Source organism: Rana temporaria, chromosome 10, assembly GCF_905171775.1.
Source record: "Rana temporaria chromosome 10, aRanTem1.1, whole genome shotgun sequence".
Lineage (NCBI taxonomy): Eukaryota > Metazoa > Chordata > Amphibia > Anura > Ranidae > Rana > Rana temporaria.
This window is the reverse complement of record NC_053498.1, coordinates 152,011,820-152,034,809: the sequence shown is the minus strand read 5'-3', so window position 1 is coordinate 152,034,809 and position 22,990 is coordinate 152,011,820. Positions and strand designations below refer to the sequence as shown.

General features: G+C 46.6%; 1 protein-coding gene across 1 annotated transcript in view; it reads left to right on the top strand.

Annotated features, from left to right (window-relative positions):
* Positions 1-22,990, top strand: part of CCDC27 (coiled-coil domain containing 27) — a 41,075-nt gene extending 18,085 nt beyond the window's left edge. The window contains exons 8-13 of the mRNA XM_040326579.1: positions 2,126-2,327; positions 3,441-3,571; positions 5,714-5,791; positions 10,749-10,961; positions 17,791-17,895; positions 22,485-22,990. Of these exons, the coding sequence (XP_040182513.1) occupies positions 2,126-2,327; positions 3,441-3,571; positions 5,714-5,791; positions 10,749-10,961; positions 17,791-17,895; positions 22,485-22,616 (861 nt within the window). The 3' untranslated portion in view covers positions 22,617-22,990. The remainder of the gene's footprint in view (positions 1-2,125; positions 2,328-3,440; positions 3,572-5,713; positions 5,792-10,748; positions 10,962-17,790; positions 17,896-22,484) is intronic.

Genomic DNA, 22,990 nt, shown 5'->3' with positions numbered 1-22,990 from the left:
TTGCGGCGGCGTATAGTAAATCCCCCGGCGGAATTCAAATTTCCGCGGCTAGGGGGCGTGTAACATTTAAATCAGGCGCGTCCCCGCGCCGAACGAACTGCGCATGCGCCGTCCGTAAACGTTCCCAGCGTGCATTGCTCCAAATGACGTCGCAAGGACGTCGTTGGTTTCGACGTGAGTGTAACTTACGTCCAGCTTTTTTCTGAATCGACTTACGAAAACGACTTAAAATTTCAAACGACGGCCATACTTAACATTGGCTGCGCCTCATAGACCCAGGGGTAACTATACGCCGGAAAAAGCCGAACGCAAACAACGTAAAAAAAAAATGCGCCGGGCGGTCGATCGTTTCTGAATCGGCGGAAATCCTCATTTGCATATTTGTCGCGTACAAAAAAAACGAAACGCCACCTAGCGGCCGGCCTGGAATTGCAGCCTAAGATCCGACGGTGTAAGACACTTACACCTGGCGGATTTTAGGAATATCTATGCGTAACCTGATTCTATGAATCCGTCGCATAGATACGACCGACGCAACTCAGAGATACGACGGTGTATCAGGAGATACACCGTCGTATCTCTTTGTGAATCTGGCCCATAGATTGTAAGCTCTCAGGAGCAGAGCCCTCCACACCATCCCTGTCTTGAATGGTATTGTCACTGTACTGTCTCGCTCTGCACACACTGGCACTATATATACGGTAATTACTGTATTATAAGAACATTAATAATCCAATATCATATAATAATAATAATCCCATATCATATAATAATAATAACAATAATAATAATATAACATTAATAATCCCATATCATATAATAATAATAACAATAATAATCCCATATCATATAATAATAATAATAATAATAATAATAATAATAATATAATAACATTAATAATCCCATATCATATAATAATAATAACAATAATAATATAACATTAATAATCCCATATCATATAATAATAATAACAATAATAATCCCATATTATATAATAATAATAATAATAATAATAATATAACATTAATAATCCCATATCATATAATAATAATAACAATAATAATCCCATATCATATAATAATAATAATAATAATAATAATATAATAACATTAATAATCCCATATCATATAATAATAATAACAATAATAATATAACATTAATAATCCCATATCATATAATAATAATAATAACAATAATAATCCCATATCATATAATAATAATAATAATAATAATAATCCCATACCATATAATAATAATAATAATCTCATATCATATAATAATAAAAATTAACATTAATAATCCCATATCATATAATAATAATATAATAACAATAATAATCCCATATCATATAATAATAATAACAATAATAATCCCATATCATATAATAATAATAACAATAATAATCCCATATCATATAATAATAATAATAACATTAATAATCCCATATCATATAATAATAATAATAATAATAATAATAATAATAATAATAACAACATTAATAATCCCATATCATATAATAATAATAACAACATTAATAATCCCATATCATATAATAATAATAATAATAATAATAATAATAATAATAATAATAATATAATAACATTAATAATCCCATATCATATAATAATAATAATAATAATAATAATAATAATAATAATAATAATAATAATATAATAACATTAATAATCCAATATCATATAATAATAATACAATAACATTAATAATCCCATATCATATAATAATAATATTAATAATAATAATTACTATAATAATCCCATATCATATAATAATAATAATATAATAACAATAACAATCCCATATCATATAATAATAATAATAATAACAATAATCCCATATCATATAATAATAATAACAATAATCCCATATCATATAATAATAATAATAATAATAATAATAATAATAATAATTACTATAATAATCCCATATCATATAATAATAATAATATAATAACAATAATAATCCCATATCATATAATAATAATAATAATAATAATATTAATAATCCCATATCATATAATAATAATAATAATAATAATAATAATAATAATAATTACTATAATAATCCCATATCATATAATAATAATAATAATAATAATAATAATCAGCAGATCTTACATGACGATGAGATTGCGGCACACACATTAGATGGAGAGAAAACAGCGGAACCAGAGAAGGAGGAGGAGGATGAGGATGAGGAGGAGGAGGAGGATGTTGGATCTGTGGATGATTCCCAGGAACAAATTCCGGAAGTACAGAAACTTCAGGAGGAATTGGAGGTCATCAGGAAGGATTATAACATTTCACAAGGTGCAGTAAAGCAACATTTTAATATTATAATATAGAATATCTGAGGCCATTTTTTTTCCTTTTTTTTTTATTATAGATAGAGAAAGTTCTTGTTTACACTCATGTTGGATCGCTCTTCAGAGGGCATTTGATTGGTGGGGGGGAGGGGTTATATTGCCTCCTCTCTGCCTATTGTAATCTCCTGAACTCCACATTAACACGCCAAAACCATCTGCATTTCAGTTGCGGGGGGGGGGGGGGGGCCCATCCAGTTGAATGACAGCAGGGCGGCCATTGTATATGTACCCTCCCTTTGCTACCTTTGAGGGGGGGGGGCAATACAAATGTATTTTTAATGCCCCCTGAGCCACAAGTGTAAACAAGGTTTGAGGCTCCATTTACGCCACGCATGCGTGCGTTTCCTGTACATTGTGTACACTGTATAGGGAAGCCCATTCATTCCAATGGGAGAAACGGGCAAAAGAAGTCCCCGACCACTTTTGCACCGAACACCGCACCGTGCATGCCGGCAGATGTGTGGGGGGTACAGGCATTACACCTGTAAGGGGCCCGACAGACAACAGCCCCCCCCCCACACTTATTATCGCGTGTCAGGAGAGAAGAGATTACACTTGTTTTTTTTTTTGTCAGCACCCCCCCCCCCCCCCTTTACTAGTAAAGAAAAAATATGTCCCCGGATTTGATTTAAAAAATATGGTCACCTTAGTGTAAGGGTCTCCAAAATTTGTGATGGCCGCCCTGTGTGTGGAATTTTTGGGCATCTGTGTCTCATTATGGAGATTTCCCGTCACTTCCTGTCTTGTAGACTAAACAGGAAGTGAGAGGCTATCTCTTCCCTCATAGTTATCACAGGAACAAGTGTCCCCATTAGAAGATTTCCCCTCCCCCCTCTATTCCGGGGACACCAAACAAAAAAGTTTTGCCATCAGTTGTACTTATGTAGGCGGAGCCTACGGGGGTCATTGCAGGTCGCTGCATTCTATATACCTATATACTCCCCCCCCCCCTCCCCCGCCGCTCCTGCCTCTGGTCACCTGGAGGGGTTCATGCCACACCCAGACAGAGGCGTGACCGCACACAGGAGCAATAATGGCGTCTCCTCTATCTCCACAGGCGTCATTTCCTCTCTGCAGAGAACAATCTCCTCCCACCAATCAAAACTCAGAAAATGCGAGTCTGAGAAAGAAGATTTACAGAGAACGCTGCTAGAGAGAGGAGCGCAGCTGCAGGCCATGTCCAGCAAGGTACAGAGCGGGCGGCGCCATCACGTCACCTCACAGTGCCAACATATTTCAGGCACTGGGAGCGGCATGGGGAGGAGTTAAGGTGGAGCTCAGAGAGGACCCTCCCCTTTTTGGGTGCTGCTGATTGGCCATCTCTGTGCTCACGCCGGATAGGTCAGGTGGTGGTGCATGTAGGGCCCACCAGATGCCCACCATATAGTCTGAGCGTAAAAGGCGGCGGCACTCATCCACAGACTGTAAAATCTCCTTCATTAAATAACTGTAATGAACACACCATGGCATAGACAGTGTTGACGCGTTTCAGCCTTAGTCATAACAAAAACTAAGGCCGTACTAAGCTGAAACCTGTCAAGGCTGTCTATACCATGATGTGCTTATTACAGTTATTTAAATGAAAGAAGATTTTACAGTCTGTGGATGAGTGCCGCCCTTTGCTTTCAGACTACAGTGGAACTTCGGATTGCGAGGAACGCGGTGAACGAGCGTTTCGCAATACAAGCAATTATTATTTTTTTAAATCCTGACTCGGTTTGCGAGTGTTGTCTCGCAAAACTAGCAGGATTCAGGCCAAAGCGGTGTGTGCAGTACCACGTTTGGCCAGAGGTGCGGGGGCGCCGGAGCCGTTCGAAAACACTCGGAAATACTCAGTTCCCGAGTGTATCTGAGCCTTTCCGAGGGTTTCCGAATGTAGCCGAATGGTCTTTGTGTATTTCCGAGTCTCTCTGGTGCCCCCCCCCCCCCCTCCCCAACCTCTGGCCCCATGCGGTATTGCATCCCATTGAAGTCAATGCGGAACTAATTATTGTCGCCTCCATTGACTTCTATGGGGAAAAATCACTTTGATATGCGAGCGCTTTGGATTACGAGCGTTCTCCTGGAACGGATTATCCTCGTAATCCGAGGTTCCACTGTATAATGAACACACCATGGCATAGACAGTGTTGATGTGTTTCAGCTAGGCACAGCCTTAGTCATAACAAAAACTAAGGCTGTACCAAGCTGAAACGCGTCAGCACCGTCTATACCATGGTGTGCTCATTACAGTTACAGAAGGTTTTCCAGCCTGTGGCTGAGTGCCGACTTTTTCATTGAGACTATTTGCTGATTTGTTATATACTGAGCAGGAGGAAGGTGGGGGATGGGTGTGACAATACTCGCTGAGCGGAATCGCACATCATTGGGGGTGGGGCACACGGCCGGGGCCGCCATCAGGAATTATGGGGCCCCTTATACAGCTTCAGGCCTGGGTCCCCTGGAGCACAGAGTACCAGGGGGGGGTGCTGCCGCCTGAAATTGAGAAGCGGGGGGGGGGGGGGGCCCTTAACAAAAAAAGAAGAAATAAAGAGAAATATATATTTAAAAAAATTATAAAAAAGGGGGGGGGGGGGTAGCCATCCAGGGCCATGGGGACCTCTGGGTCCTTTAATAAAAAAAAAAATACATAAACATAAATAAACATTTATAAAAAAAATGGGGCCCTGGGGACCTCTGAGCCCTTTAATAAAAATATATATATATATATATATATATAAAAAAATAAAAATAAAAAATTAAATAAAAAAAAGGGGGGTTGACATCCGGGGCCTCTGGGCCCTTTAATAAAAATAAAAAATAAAAAAAGAAACCTCTGAGCCCTTTAATAAAAAAAATAAATCAAGGGACCTCTGGGTCCTTTAATAAAAAAAAAAAAAAAATACATAAACAAAAATAAAAAAATAAACATTTATAAAAAAAATGGGGCCCTGGGGACCTCTGAGCCCTTTAATAAAAAAAAAATATATATATATATATATATATATATATATATATATATATATATAAAAAAAAATTAAATAAATAAATAAAAAAAGGGGGGGTTGGCATCCGGGGCCCTTTAATAATAATAATAATAATAATAAACTATATATATTTAAAACACAATTAAAAAAAAAAGAAATAAAAAAATATATAAAATAAAAATGTTTTTTTTATAAAAAAAAGGGGGGGTTTTAAAGGGGGGTTGCCATCCGGGCCCCTGGGGACCTCCGGGCCCCTCACATGTGTACTGCCTGTACCCCCTGATGGCGGCCCTGCACATGGCACACGCCCGTATATTATTTATCTCTGTTATTATTCATGTGAATATTGATTCGTTGTTTTTAGTTTTCCAGCATGCGGGAGGAAAGGAAACACGAAGAGGTGATGGCGGCGATGGAGAAGGAGAACTATGACCTGAGAGAGGTGACACCCCGATAATTGTGTCACCCGCCCCCTAGAGTCTGATAAAGGGAGTAACTTCCATTGGGGGACAGTGTCCGCTGCGTTTCACGCCACCGCTGCGGCGATGCGTTTAGAGGGCATTGCTTATACGGCTGGCAGGCCGGGCTCGGTATGGGGGGGCGCCATGTATGTGGGTAGGGATCGGTCCTATGTGGGTAGGGATCGGTCCTATGTGGGTAGGGATCGGTCCTATGTGGGTAGGGATCGGTCCTATGTGGGCAGGGGTCAGTCCTATGTGGGTAGGGATCGGTCCTATGTGGGTAGGGATCGGTCCTATGTGGGTAGGGATCGGTCCTATGTGGGTAGGGATCGGTCCTATGTGGGTAGGGATCGGTCCTATGTGGGTAGGGATCGGTCCTATGTGGGTAGGGATCGGTCCTATGTGGGTAGGGATCGGTCCTATGTGGGTAGGGATCGGTCCTATGTGGGTAGGGATCGGTCCTATGTGGGTAGGGATCGGTCCTATGCGGGTAGGGATCGGTCCTATGCGGGTAGGGATCGGTCCTATGTGGGTAGGGATCGGTCCTATGTGGGTAGGGATCGGTCCTATGCGGGTAGGGATCGGTCCTATGTGGGTAGGGATCGGTCCTATGTGGGTAGGGATCAGTCCTATGTGGGTAGGGATCGGTCCTATGCGGGTAGGGATCGGTCCTATGTGGGTAGGGATCGGTCCTATGCGGGTAGGGATCAGTCCTATGTGGGTAGGGATCGGTCCTATGTGGGTAGGGATCGGTCCTATGTGGGTAGGGATCAGTCCTATGTGGGTAGGGATCAGTCCTATGTGGGTAGGGATCAGTGGGTAGGGATCAGTCCTGTGTGGGTAGGGATCAGTGGGTAGGGATCAGTCCTATGTGGGTAGGGATCGGTCCTATGTGGGTAGGGATCAGTGGGTAGGGATCGGTCCTATGTGGGTAGGGATCGGTCCTATGTGGGTAGGGATCGGTCCTATGTGGGTAGGGATCGGTCCTATGTGGGTAGGGATCGGTCCTATGTGGGTAGGGATCAGTCCTATGCGGGTAGGGATCGGTCCTATGTGGGTAGGGATCGGTCCTATGTGGGTAGGGATCGGTCCTATGTGGGTAGGGATCAGTCCTATGTGGGTAGGGATCAGTCCTATGTGGGTAGGGATCGGTCCTATGTGGGTAGGGATCGGTCCTATGTGGGTAGGGATCGGTCCTATGTGGGTAGGGATCAGTCCTATGTGGGTAGGGATCAGTCCTATGTGGGTAGGGATCAGTCCTATGTGGGTAGGGATCGGTCCTATGTGGGTAGGGATCAGTGGGTAGGGATCGGTCCTATGTGGGTAGGGATCGGTCCTATGTGGGTAGGGGTCAGTCCTATGTGGGTAGGGATCGGTCCTATGTGGGTAGGGATCGGTCCTATGTGGGTAGGGATCAGTCCTATGTGGGTAGGGATCGGTCCTATGTGGGTAGGGATCAGTCCTATGTGGGTAGGGATCAGTCCTATGTGGGTAGGGATCAGTCCTATGTGGGTAGGGATCGGTCCTATGTGGGTAGGGATCAGTGGGTAGGGATCAGTCCTGTGTGGGTAGGGATCAGTCCTATGTGGGTAGGGATCGGTCCTATGTGGGTAGGGATCAGTGGGTAGGGATCAGTGGGTAGGGATCAGTCCTATGTGGGTAGGGATCGGTCCTATGTGGGTAGGGATCAGTGGGTAGGGATCAGTGGGTAGGGATCAGTGGGTAGGGATCGGTTCTATGTGGGTAGGGATCAGTGGGTAGGGATCAGTCCTATGTGGGTAGGGATCAGTGGGTAGGGATCAGTCCTATGTGGGTAGGGATCGGTCCTATGTGGGTAGGGATCAGTGGGTAGGGATCAGTGGGTAGGGATCGGTCCTATGTGGGTAGGGATCAGTGGGTAGGGATCAGTGGGTAGGGATCAGTCCTATGTGGGTAGGGATCAGTGGGTAGGGATCGGTCCTATGTGGGTAGGGATCAGTGGGTAGGGATCGGTTCTATGTGGGTAGGGATCAGTGGGTAGGGATCAGTCCTATGTGGGTAGGGATCAGTGGGTAGGGATCAGTCCTATGTGGGTAGGGATCAGTCCTATGTGGGTAGGGATCGGTCCTATGTGGGTAGGGGTCGGTCCTATGTGGGTAGGGATCGGTCCTATGTGGGTAGGGATCAGTGGGTAGGGATCGGTCCTATGTGGGTAGGGATCAGTGGGTAGGGATCAGTCCTATGTGGGTAGGGATCAGTGGGTAGGGATCGGTCCTATGTGGGTAGGGATCAGTCCTATGTGGGTAGGGATCGGTCCTATGTGGGTAGGGATCAGTGGGTAGGGATCGGTCCTATGTGGGTAGGGATCAGTCCTATGTGGGTAGGGATCAGTCCTATGTGGGTAGGGATCAGTGGGTAGGGATCAGTCCTATGTGGGTAGGGATCAGTGGGTAGGGATCAGTCCTATGTGGGTAGGGATCAGTCCTATGTGGGTAGGGATCAGTGGGTAGGGATCAGTCCTATGTGGGTAGGGATCAGTGGGTAGGGATCGGTCCTATGTGGGTAGGGATCAGTGGGTAGGGGTCGGTCCTATGTGGGTAGGGATCGGTCCTATGTGGGTAGGGATCAGTGGGTAGGGATCAGTCCTATGTGGGTAGGGATCAGTCCTATATGGGTAGGGGTCGGTCCTATGTGGGTAGGGATCGGTCCTATGTGGGTAGGGATCGGTCCTATGTGGGTAGGGATCGGTCCTATGTGGGTAGGGGTCGGTCCTATGTGGGTAGGGATCAGTCCTATGTGGGTAGGGATCGGTCCTATGTGGGTAGGGATCAGTCCTATGTGGGTAGGGATCGGTCCTATGTGGGTAGGGATCGGTCCTATGTGGGTAGGGATCGGTCCTATGTGGGTAGGGATCGGTCCTATGTGGGTAGGGATCAGTCCTATGTGGGTAGGGATCAGTCCTATGTGGGTAGGGATCAGTCCTATGTGGGTAGGGATCAGTCCTATGTGGGTAGGGATCGGTCCTATGTGGGTAGGGATCAGTGGGTAGGGATCGGTCCTATGTGGGTAGGGATCAGTGGGTAGGGATCAGTGGGTAGGGATCAGTCCTATGTGGGTAGGGATCAGTGGGTAGGGATCAGTCCTATGTGGGTAGGGATCAGTGGGTAGGGATCGGTCCTATGTGGGTAGGGATCGGTCCTATGTGGGTAGGGGTCAGTCCTATGTGGGTAGGGATCAGTCCTATGTGGGTAGGGATCGGTCCTATGTGGGTAGGGATCGGTCCTATGTGGGTAGGGATCGGTCCTATGTGGGTAGGGATCGGTCCTATGTGGGTAGGGATCGGTCCTATGTGGGTAGGGATCGGTCCTATGTGGGTAGGGATCGGTCCTATGTGGGTAGGGATCGGTCCTATGTGGGTAGGGATCGGTCCTATGTGGGTAGGGATCGGTCCTATGTGGGTAGGGATCGGTCCTATGCGGGTAGGGATCGGTCCTATGCGGGTAGGGATCGGTCCTATGTGGGTAGGGATCGGTCCTATGTGGGTAGGGATTGGTCCTATGTGGGTAGGGATCAGTGGGTAGGGATCAGTGGGTAGGGATTGGTCCTATGTGGGTAGGGATCAGTCCTATGTGGGTAGGGATCAGTGGGTAGGGATCGGTCCTATGTGGGTAGGGATCAGTCCTATGTGGGTAGGGATCGGTCCTATGTGGGTAGGGATCGGTCCTATGCGGGTAGGGATCGGTCCTATGTGGGTAGGGATCGGTCCTATGTGGGTAGGGATCGGTCCTATGTGGGTAGGGATCGGTCCTATGCGGGTAGGGATCGGTCCTATGTGGGTAGGGATCGGTCCTATGTGGGTAGGGATCGGTCCTATGTGGGTAGGGATCGGTCCTATGTGGGTAGGGATCGGTCCTATGTGGGTAGGGATCGGTCCTATGCGGGTAGGGATCGGTCCTATGCGGGTAGGGATCGGTCCTATGTGGGTAGGGATCGGTCCTATGTGGGTAGGGATTGGTCCTATGTGGGTAGGGATCAGTGGGTAGGGATCAGTGGGTAGGGATTGGTCCTATGTGGGTAGGGATCAGTCCTATGTGGGTAGGGATCAGTGGGTAGGGATCGGTCCTATGTGGGTAGGGATCAGTCCTATGTGGGTAGGGATCGGTCCTATGTGGGTAGGGATCGGTCCTATGCGGGTAGGGATCGGTCCTATGCGGGTAGGGATCGGTCCTATGTGGGTAGGGATCAGTCCTATGTGGGTAGGGATCAGTCCTATGTGGGTAGGGATCAGTGGGTAGGGATCGGTCCTATGTGGGTAGGGATCAGTCCTATGTGGGTAGGGATCAGTGGGTAGGGATCGGTCCTATGTGGGTAGGGATCAGTGGGTAGGGATCGGTTCTATGTGGGTAGGGATCAGTGGGTAGGGATCAGTCCTATGTGGGTAGGGATCAGTGGGTAGGGATCAGTCCTGTGTGGGTAGGGATCAGTGGGTAGGGATCGGTCCTATGTGGGTAGGGATCAGTGGGTAGGGATCAGTCCTGTGTGGGTAGGGATCAGTGGGTAGGGATCAGTGGGTAGGGATCAGTGGGTAGGGATCAGTCCTATGTGGGTAGGGATCAGTGGGTAGGGATCAGTCCTATGTGGGTAGGGATCAGTGGGTAGGGATCGGTCCTATGTGGGTAGGGATCAGTCCTATGTGGGTAGGGATCAGTCCTATGTGGGTAGGGATCAGTCCTATGTGGGTAGGGATCAGTGGGTAGGGATCGGTCCTATGTGGGTAGGGATCAGTGGGTAGGGATCGGTTCTATGTGGGTAGGGATCAGTGGGTAGGGATCAGTCCTATGTGGGTAGGGATCAGTGGGTAGGGATCAGTCCTATGTGGGTAGGGATCAGTGGGTAGGGATCGGTCCTATGTGGGTAGGGATCAGTCGGTGGTTTTATACAGATCACTGTCCTCTCCAGCTGGTGTCTGAGATGAGATCGGAGGTGAGCCGGAGGAACGATCTGATTGGTGAGCTGAAGAGCGACGCCCAGAGGCTGCAGAGGGAGGTCCTGGAGGTCCAGAGCCAAGTGAGGAAAAAGGAAGGAGAGAAGAACCGGATAGAGAGCAAAGCCGGGGAGCTGGCGACCTCCGAGCAACGCGCCCGGGTGACCCTGGAGGCATTACAGTCCAGGGTGAGTTGTAGGGTCGGTGTGCCCAACAGAGGAGACAAAAGATGTATGGAAGTAATATATACCGTATAATGTTCCGTATATTCAGGGCCGCCATCAGGGGGGTACGGGCAGTACAACTAAGGGGCCCGGTGTTCAGTATATTCACTACCAGTGGCGGCTGGTGCTCAAAATGTGTGGGGGGCGCAAACATAAAAAAGAAAAAAACTGCAGCCTCACTGTGCCCATCAAATGCAGCCACTGTGCCATCAATTGTCACCACTGTGCCATGCCATCAAACGCAGTCACTGTGCCATGCCATCAAACGCAGTCACTGTGCCATGCCATCAAACGCAGTCACTGTGCCATCAATTATCACCATTGTGCCATGCCATCAAACGCAGTCTCTGTGCCATGCCATCAAACGCAGTCTCTGTGCCATGCCATCAAACGCAGTCGCTGTGCCATGCCATCAAATGCAGCCGCTGTGCCATGCCATCAAATGCAGTCACTGTGCCATGCCATCAAACGCAGTCACTGTGCCATGCCATCAAACGCAGTCACTGTGCCATGCCATCAAACACAGTCTCTGTGCCAGGCCATCAAACGCAGTCACTGTGCCATGCCATCAAACGCAGTCACTGTGCCATGCCATCAAACGCAGTCACTGTGCCATGCCAAACGCAGTCACTGTGCCATGCCATCAAACGCAGTCTCTGTGCCAGGCCATCAAACGCAGTCACTGTGCCATGCCAAACGCAGTCACTGTGCCATGCCATCAAACGCAGTCACTGTGCCATCAATTGTCACCACTGTGCCATGCCATCAAACGCAGTCACTGAGCCATGCCATCAAACGCAGTCACTGTGCCATGCCATCAAACGCAGTCTCTGTGCCATGCCATCAAACATAGTCACTGTGCCATCATTTTGCACCACTGTGCCATCAAATGCAGTCACTGTGCCATGCAATCAAACGCAGTCACTGTGCCATGCCATCAAACGCAGTCACTGTGCCATGCCATCAAACGCAGTCACTGTGCCATGCCATCAAACGCAGTCACTGTGCCATCAATTATCACCACTGTGCCATGCCATCAAACAAAGTCACTATGCCATGCCATCAAACGCAGTCACTGTGCCATGCCATCAAACGCAGTCACTGTGCCATGCCAAACGCAGTCACTGTGCCATGCCATCAAATGCAGCCACTGTGCCATCAATTGTCACCACTGTGCCATGCCATCAAACGCAGCCACTGTGCCCCTCAATTGTCACCACTGTGCCCTTTAATTGTTGCCACTGTGCCCATTGTCACGACTGTGCCCTTTGATGCCTCTGTGCCCTTTAATTGTCGCCGCTGTGCCCTGTAAAATGCACTTACCTTACTCCTTCCACATCCCTCGATGTCTTCTCCAGCCTTGGTGACGCTTCAGCCAATCAGGTTACCGATAACCAGAATCGGCGAACCTGATTGGCTGAGACGGCCGTCAGTTCTTATCCAAGGGACGCACCCCCCGTACATCCCGAGGATAAGCTTCCGGGAGACGAGGGCTGTACTCGGAAAGCCGCTGGCTCTGATAGGCACTTCCGCACAGCCAACCAGCTGCCGTTATTCAGGTGGTCGGCGCTCAAGTTCCGCCCATCTCTGAATAGACCAGCGGCAGCGGCGACAATAACATAATCCCATAATCCTTCCATAATACCATTATCCCATCCTCCGATAATCCCATCCTCCCATAATCCCCTCCTCCCATAATCCCCTCCTCCCATAATCCCCTCCTCCCATAATACCCTCCTCCCATAATCCCATCCTCCCATAAGCCCCTCCTCCCATAATCCTTCCATAACCCCCTCCTCCCATAATCCCCTCCTCCCATAACCCCATCCTCCCATAATCCTTCCATAACCCCCTCCTCCCATAATCCCCTCCTCCCATAACCCCCTCCTCCCATAATCCTTCCATAACCCCCTCCTCCCATAATCCCCTCCTCCCATAACCCCATCCTCCCATAATCCTTCCATAACCCCCTCCTCCCATAATCCCCTCCTCCCATACCCCCTCCTCCCATAATCCTTCCATAATCCCCTCCTCCCATAATCCCATCCTCCCATAACCCCCTCCTCCCATAATCCTTCCATAATCCCCTCCTCCCATAATCCCATCCTCCCATAATCCCATCCTCACATAATCCCCTCCTCCCATAATCCCATCCTCCCATAATACCCTCCTCACATAATCCCCTCCTCCCATAACCCCCTCCTCCCATAATACCCTCCTCCCATAATCCCATAATCCCCTCCTCCCATAATCCCCTCCTCCCATAACCCCCTCCTCCCATAATCCCCTCCTCCCATAATCCCCTCCTCTCATAATCCTTCCATAATCCCCTCCTCCCATAATACCCTCCTCCCATAATCCCATCCTCCCATAAGCCCCTCATCCCATAATCCTTCCATAACCCCCTCCTCCCATAATCCCCTCCTCCCATAATCCCATCCTCACATAATCCCCTCCTCCCATAATCCCCTCCTCCCATAATCCCCTCCTCCCATAATACCCTCCTCACATAATCCCCTCCTCCCATAATCCCATCCTCCCATAATCCCCTCCTCCCATAATCCCATAATACCCTCCTCCCATAATCCCCTCCTCCCATAATCCCCTCCTCCCATAATCCCATAATCCCCTCCTCCCATAATCCCCTCCTCCCATAATACCCTCCTCCCATAATCCCCTCCTCCCATAATCCCATAATACCCTCCTCCCATAATCCCCTCCTCCCATAATACCCTCCTCCCATAACCCCCTCCTCCCATAATCCCCTCCTCCCATAATCCTCTCCTCCCATAACCCCCTCCTCCCATAATCCCCTCCTCCCATAATCCCATCCTCCCATAATCCCCTCCTCCCATAATCCCCTCCTCCCATAATCCCCTCCTCTCATAATCCCCTCCTCCCATAATCCCATTCTCCCATAATCCCATCCTCCCATAATCCCCTCCTCCCATAATCCCATCCTCCCATAACCCCCTCCTCCCATAATCCCCTCCTCCCATAACCCCCTCCTCCCATAATCCCCTCCTCCCATAACCCCCTCCTCCCATAATCCCCTCCTCCCATAATCCCATCCTCCCATAATCCCATCCTCCCATAACCCCCTCCTCCCATAATCCCCTCCTCCCATAATCCCCTCCTCCCATAATCCCATCCTCCCATAATACCCTCCTCACATAATCCCCTCCTCCCATAATCCCCTCCTCACATAATCCCCTCCTCCCATAATCCCATCCTCCCATAATCCCCTCCTCCCATAATCCCCTCCTCCCATAACCCCATCCTCCCATAATCCCCTCCCCCCTCCTCCCATAACCCCCTCCTCCCATAATCCCCTCCTCCCATAATCCCATCCTCCCATAACCCCCTCCTCCCATAATCCCCTCCTCCCATAATCCCCTCCTCCCATAATCCCATCCTCCCATAATACCCTCCTCCCATAATCCCCTCCTCCCATAACCCCCTCCTCCCATAATCCCATCCTCCCATAATCCCCTCCTCCCATAATCCCCTCCTCCCATAATCCTCTCCTCCCATAACCCCCTCCTCCCATAATCCCCTCCTCCCATAATCCCCTCCTCCCATAATCCCCTCCTCTCATAATCCCCTCCTCCCATAATCCCATTCTCCCATAATCCCCTCCTCCCATAATCCCCTCCTCCCATAATCCCATCCTCCCATGACCCCCTCCTCCCATAATCCCCTCCTCCCATAACCCCCTCCTCCCATAATCCCCTCCTCCCATAACCCCCTCCTCCCATAATCCCCTCCTCCCATAACCCCCTCCTCCCATAATCCCCTCCTCCCATAATCCCATCCTCCCATAACCCCCTCCTCCCATAATCCCCTCCTCCCATAATCCCCTCCTCCCATAACCCCCTCCTCCCATAATCCCCTCCTCCCATAACCCCCTCCTCCCATAACCCCCTCCTCCCATAACCCCCTCCTCCCATAACCCCCTCCTTCCATAATCCCATCCTCCCATAACCCCCTCCTCCCATAATCCCCTCCTCCCATAACCCCCTCCTCCCATAATCCTCTCCTCCCATAACCCCATCCTCCCATAACCCCCTCCTCCCATAACCCCCTCCTCCCATAACCCCCTCCTCCCATAATCCCCTCCTCCCATAATCCCCTCCTCCCATAATCCTCCCATAACCCCCTCCTTCCATAACCCCCTCCTCCCATAATCCCATCCTCCCATAACCCCCTCCTTCCATAACCCCCTCCTCCCATAATCCCATCCTCCCATAATCCCCTCCTCCCATAATCCCATCCTCCCATAATACCCTCCTCCCATAATCCCCTCCTCCCATAATCCCATCCTCCCATAACCCCCTCCTTCCATAACCCCATCCTCCCATAATCCCCTCCTCCCATAATCCCCTCCTCCCATAACCCCCTCCTCCCATAACCCCCTCCTCCCATAATCCCCTCCTCCCATAACCCCCTCCTCCCATAACCCCCTCCTCCCATAACCCCATAATCCCATAACCCCCTCCTCCCACAACCCCCTCCTCCCATAATCCCCTCCTTCCATAACCCCCTCCTCCCATAATCCCATCCTCCCATAATCCCATAATCCCATAACCCCCTCCTCCCACAACCCCCTCCTCCCATAATACCCTCCTCCCATAACCCCCTCCTCCCATAACCCCCTCCTCCCATAATACCCTCCTCCCATAACCCCCTCCTCCCATAATACCCTCCTTCCATAACCCCCTCCTCCCATAATCCCCTCCTCCCATAATCCCCTCCTTCCATAACCCCCTCCTCCCATAACCCCCTCCTCCCATAATCCCCTCCTTCCATAACCCCCTCCTCCCATAATCCCATCCTCCCATAATCCCATCCTCCCATAATCCCATAACCCCCTCCTCCCACAACCCCCTCCTCCCATAACACCCTCCTCCCATAACCCCCCCTCCCATAACCCCCTCCTCCCATAATACCCTCCTCCCATAATCCCCTCCTCCCATAACCCCCTCCTCCCATAATCCCCTCCTTCCATAACCCCCTCCTCCCATAATCCCCTCCTCCCATAACCCCCTCCTCCCATAACCCCCTCCTCCCATAATCCCCTCCTTCCATAACCCCCTCCTCCCATAACCCCCTCCTCCCATAACCCCCTCCTCCCATAATCCCCTCCTCTCATAATCCCCTCCTCCCATAATCCCCTCCTCCCATAATCCCCTCCTCCCATAACCCCCTCCTCCCATAACCCCTCCTCCCATAACCCCCTCCTCCCATAACCCCCTCCTTCCATAATCCCCTCCTCCCATAACCCCCTCCTCCCATAACCCCTCCTCCCATAATCCCCTCCTCCCATAAACCCCTCCTCGCATAATCCCATAATCCCCTCCTCCCCATCATCCCCTTCTCCCATAACCCCCTCCTTCCATAATCCCCTCCTCCCATAATCCCATTCTCCCATAATCCCATCCTCCCATAATCCCCTCCTCCCATAATATCCTCCTCCCATAATCCCCTCCTCCCATAATATCCTCCTCCCATAATCCCATCCTCCGATAATCCCATTCTCCCATAATCCCTCCATAATCCTTCCATAATCCCATTATCCCATCCTCCCATAATCCCATAATACCCTCCTTCCATAATCCCATCCTCCGATAATCCCCTCCTCCCATAATCCCCTCCTCCCATAATCCCCTCCTCCCATAATCCCATCCTCCCATAATCCCCTCCTCCCATAATCCCCTCCTCCCATAATCCCATCCTCCCATAATCCCCTCCTCCCATAATCCCCTCCTCCCATAATCCCATCCTCCCATAATCCTTCCATAAACCCCTCCTCCCATAATCCCATCCTCCCATAATCCCCTCCTCCCATAATCCCCTCCTCCCATAATCCCCTCCTCCCATAATCCCATCCTCCCATAAACCCATCCTCCCATAATCCCATCCTCCCATAATCCCCTCCTCCCATAATCCCATCCTCCCATAATCCCATCCTCCCATAATCCCCTCCTCCCATAATCCCATCCTCCCATAATCCCATCCTCCCATAATCCCCTCCTCCCATAATCCCCTCCTCCCATAATCCCATCCTCCCATAACCCCCTCCTCCCATAACACCCTCCTCCCATAACCCCCCCTCCCATAACCCCCTCCTCCCATAATACCCTCCTCCCATAATCCCCTCCTCCCATAACACCCTCCTCCCATAATCCCATCCTCCCATAACACCCTCCTCCCATAATCCCCTCCTCCCATAACCCCCTCCTCCCATAATCCCCTCCTTCCATAACCCCCTCCTCCCATAATCCCCTCCTCCCATAACCCCCTCCTCCCATAACCCCCTCCTCCCATAATCCCCTCCTTCCATAACCCCCTCCTCCCATAACCCCCTCCTCCCATAATCCCCTCCTCCCATAACCCCCTCCTCCCATAACCCCCCCCTCCCATAATCCCCTCCTCTCATAATCCCCTCCTCCCATAACCCCCTCCTCCCATAACCCCTCCTCCCATAACCCCCTCCTCCCATAACCCCCTCCTCCCATAACCCCTCCTCCCATAACCCCCTCCTCCCATAACCCCCTCCTCCCATAACCCCCTCCTTCCATAATCCCCTCCTCCCATAACCCCCTCCTCCCATAACCCCTCCTCCCATAATCCCCTCCTCCCATAATACCCTCCTCCCATAATCCCCTCCTCCCATAATCCCCTCCTCCCCTCCTCCCATAATATCCTGTCCTTATTACCACGAGAACAAGGAACAGACATAAGGTGGACACGTTGGATGACGATTGGATAATTTGTTTCCTTCTTATTGCAGTTTGAGAGATTCCGCAGCAAAATCATACAAGCCGCCTACACAGCGCCGGGGTTCAGGGGCCCGCAGGTGGAGGTCCCCGATAATGACATCCTGGAAACCATGCAGGTAAGTACATTGCTGTATAATAAACCTTCCGCCGATCACCTTCCACTGTCCTGATAAAAGCTCACAGCTGATTGGCCAATCCACAGTATGTACTACTGACCCCCCCCCCCCATCATGTGTATATATGTGAGGTGTAAAGGAATTGATCCCGGAGGGAGGATGTGACCTCACAGTGCAAGTTCTATTATCTATTCTATTCTATAACAACATTTCTCTTCATTTGTCATTTTATCCGGAATATTTTAAATTGGAGGATTGCAGATATGAAAAAAAAAAACATTGTGATGTGTTCTTAGAAAGAAAATAAAAAAAGCTGAACTCCAGATAAATGGAATTAGAGAAAATAAACTTGCTGGAATATTACAGCGTTTCTATTCTACTCACCATCGTCCCCCGCAGTACCCCTCTTCTGCCACAAGATGTCCTCAGTCTCACCCAGTGTCAGACTTCAGCTTCCCTCCTGCAATCCTCTGCACAGCGCGGCGCCCCAACAGGTCAGGTTTTCAGGATTTCCCCTCAGAGGAAACATCTTTGGTAATTACTAAGGCAGCAAAACGAATCAAATCACCTGTGCAAAATAATGGCAAGCCTGAAAACATGACCTGTCGGGGCGCCCTGAGGAGCGGAGTTGGGAGACACCGATCTATAATAATAAAGGAGGTCAAAACTCAGAGCCAATCAGAGCTTTGTTTTTTTTTTGCGGTGCTGTCAGACTAACAATGTAAACATGCTTACAGGAGGGATCCGTGGGCTCCTCCCACTCTCTTATTGTCCATTCACAGGCTGAGGAAGGTCCAGGACCTGGCTGTGCTGTCTGGCTGGGTGGGCAGGAGATCAAATGATTTGTATTTATCTGTTGGAGTTCAGCTTACATTACATTTCCCCAAATCCCCCCCCCCCCCCCCCGTATTAAATTGTATCGTCTCCCTATATATTGTAACTTGCCGCACAAACTGTTGGTGCCAAATAATAATAATAATATAAACCTATAAAAATATCACAATAAAAATTATATAATATACTGTAAATCCATAACAACTTATTATTATTATTATTAATAATAATAATAATAATAATATAAACTAATAATAATAATATCATAATGACAATTATATAATATACTGTAAATCTATAACAACTTAATAATATGATGATTATTATTATTATTATTATTATTATTATTATTATTAATATAAACTAATAATAATTAATAAGTTCAACAATAATATTACTTGATAATGATGATAATAATGGTATAAATAATGTTAATATTACTAATAATATAATATTAATATAAATATTGAATAATGCTAATAAAAATAATTATAATCATGTAAATATTGAATGATAAATAAAATAAAATAATAATAATAATATAAATCCTGAATAATCATAATATATTAATATAAATCTTGAATAATGCTAATAAAAAAAATAATACTATTTTAAATCCTGAAAAATAATAAAAATGAAAATATAATAATATTAATATAAATCTTTAATAAAATAAATGATAATAATATAAATCTTGAATAATGCTAATAAAAATAAAAATAATAATAATACTAATAATAATAATATAAATCTTGAATAATGCTAATAAAAAAAATTAAATCTTGAATAATGATAATAAATATAATTATAATCATGTAAATAATAAATAAAATAATAATATTATAAATCCTGAATAATCATAATATATTAATATAAATCTTGAATAATGAAAAAATATTATTATAAATTTTGAATGATGCTAATAAAAATAATAATACTATTATAAATCCGGAATAATAATAATAATATAATATTAATATTAATCTTGAATAATGCTAATAAAAAAAATATTATTATAAATCTTGAATAATGATAATAAAAATAATACTATTTTAAATCCTGAATAATAATAAAAATGAAAATATAATAATATTAATATAAATCTTGAATAAATGATAATAATATTAATATAAATCTTGAATGATGATAATAAATATAATTATAATAATATAAATCTTGAATAATGCTAATAAAAAAAATAATAATATAACTCTTGAATAATGATAATAAAAATAGTTATAATAATACTATTATAAATCCTGAATCAATAATAATAACAAAAATTCTGTATAATAATATTAATACTTCACTTTGCTGAGTTTTTGGGGTGCGGATCTCGCCGGTTGTCTCGGGTGATATCAGTTCCTATAGACGCACCACCTGCTGATATTTCCCGGGAACTTTCCCAGTCCCATAGTGAGCACAGTGCAGCTCACAGAAACCTCGGAAGTTTCTCCCGGATTATTTCCCTCTCTATATATATATATATATAAATATAATATTTGGATGGGGCTCTTTATGTGACACACACATTACTAGAAAGCAGCCCATCCCCCATTATACACCCAACAATAGGCGACATTCCGCACATTCTGCGATTATATTGTATGTAATGTAGAGAGAAATAATATTTGAATATACAATTTGGTGTGTGGGGGAGGGGGGGGGTGTCAATAACGGGATCAGGTGACGGGTGATTGTTCTATCGCCCCATGAATTCTATGACAAATGGAATTTGGTTACACCCCTCCCCCCCCCATATGTATGTCATGGTGTCAGAGAATTTCTCACGCTGGGGTTCGGAGTGATTATTAACCACTTCAGCCCCGGAGGATTTGGCTGCCCAATGACCAGGGTCTCTTTTTGCGATTCGGCACTGCGCCGCTTTAACTGACAATTGCGCGGTCGTGCGACGTGGCTCCCAAACAAAATTGGCGTCCTTTTTTCCCCACAAATAGAGCTTTCTTTTGGTGGTATTTGATCACCACTGCGGTTTTTATTTTTTGCGCTATAAACAAATATAGAGCGACAATTTTGAAAAAAAATGCTATATTTTTTACTTTTTGCTATAATAAATATCCCCCAAAATATATAAAAAAACATTTTTCCTCAGTTTAGGCCGATACGTATTCTTCTACATATTTTTGGTAAAAAAAATCGCAATAAGCGTTTATCGGTTGGTTTGCGCAAAATTTATTTATAGCGTTTACAAAATAGGGGATAGTTTTATTGCATTTTTATTAATATATTTTTTTTACTAGTAATGGCGGCGATCAGCGATTTTTATCGGGACTGCGACATTATGGCGGACACTTCGGACACTTTTGACGCTATTTTGGGACCATTCACATTTATACAGCGATCAGTGCTATAAAAATGCACTGATTACTGTGTAAATGTCACTGGCAGTGAAGGGGATGTGACTCGCTCCATTGTTGCCGCTCCCCCTCCAGTTACTGATGTACAGAGAGCAGTGCCGGGTCATTTTATGCCCAGGGCGAAGATGGCAAACTTACCCCCCCCCCCCACACCCGCTCTAGTTCCAAAAAAAAAATACGAAAGGGCTTGCTCGCCATCGTGTAAAAATCTTTAAAAACTTTATTTAACGTTCTAAACCCTCATATGCATTAAAGTGGAGATCCACCCTAAAAAAAAACAATAATAATAATAATAAAAAATAAATAATAATAAATAATAAAATAATAATAATAAATAATAAAAAATAAATAAAATAAAATAATAAATAATAAAATAATAATAAATAATAATAAATAATAACAATAATAATAATAATAATAAATAATAAAAAATAAATAATAATAAATAATAAAATAATATTTTTTTTTACATACCAGAAATGTCTGTTGCTAGGCAGATCGTCCTAATCTGCCACTTCCTATTCCGCTGTGATCTTCTTTCTTGTCCTCCTCGCGTTGTCTTCTGGGACATTTGGGCGCGGTTTCTTCTGGGAAATGTGGGCGCGGTTTCTTCTGGCAAATTTGGGCGTGGTGTCTTCTGGCAAATTTGGGCGCGGTGTCTTTTGGGAAATTTGGGCGCGGTGTCTTCTGGGACCTGTGTGTGTCCCAGAAGAAGGCCGGCCATTCGCAAAGCATCACACGCGACTCGCGCATGCGCAGTAGGAAACGGGCAGTGAAGCCGCAAGGCTCCACTGCCTGTTTCCCTCACTTCGAATGACGGCGCCGGGACCCGATCCGATGGACGGATCGGCCTCGGGGGGGGGGGGGGGGGGCGGGGTGACATCGCGGGTGAATGCTTGTAATCCAAAGCGAGTTTCCCCATAGAAGTCAATGGAAACGAAGATAATTAGTTCCGCATTGATTTCTATGGCATGCAATACCGCATTTGGCCAGAGGTGGGGGGGGGGGCGCCGGAGAGTCTCGGAAATAATCAGAGAGACTTGGAGACAGCGCGGCTTAGTTTAGTATTTCCGAATGGCTCGGATCGGCTCTGGCGCCCCCCCCCCCCCCACCTCAGGCCAAATGCGGTATTGCATGCCATAGAAATCAATGTGGAACTAATTATCGTCGTTTCCATTGACTTTTATGGGGAAACTCGCTTTGGATTACAAGCATTCTCCTGGAACGGATTTTTCTCGCAATCCGAGGTTCCGCTGTGTGTAATTAACAGGGAAAGGTTTTATTTATTATTATGTTGATGAGGGGGGGAGGGGAGGAAGTAGGGAATTCCGATCCCGAAGCGTCCATTCACCAAAACGTTTGTTTTCTTCCTTGTAGAAAATAATCGCAGAGCGCTCGGATTTTCACCAGCAGCTCAAGCAGAAAGGAGTGAAAGTTCCGCCATTGCACCAATCAGAGACCTCCCACCCCGCCGCCAAACACCCCTCCTCCAGGAAGAAAGCACAATGAAGGAGATCCTCGGGGGCGTGTGATCACATGACCGACAATGGACACTCCTCCTTCCTACCACTATAAGTGCCTGTGCTGCTCGCAGCAACCAATCAGCTTCTTCCTTTCCTAAAGTACATTTCTGGTATCCAGGTGATTAATTGGTGAGCACAGGAACCGCCCATTGTAATGACGCTATATTGTCAAAAGTATTGGAACGCCGGCCTTTACACGCACCGGTAGCAAATCATGGAAAGGCGGGCGATTCCTATTGGTTGTGGAAGTACAAATCCCAGCATGCCTCCGGAGAAGTTCCATGTGATGATGTCACCCGTCCCGATGTGACGTCATTTGTACATTTGTAAAAATAAATAGAAATAAAATAATTTGATGAA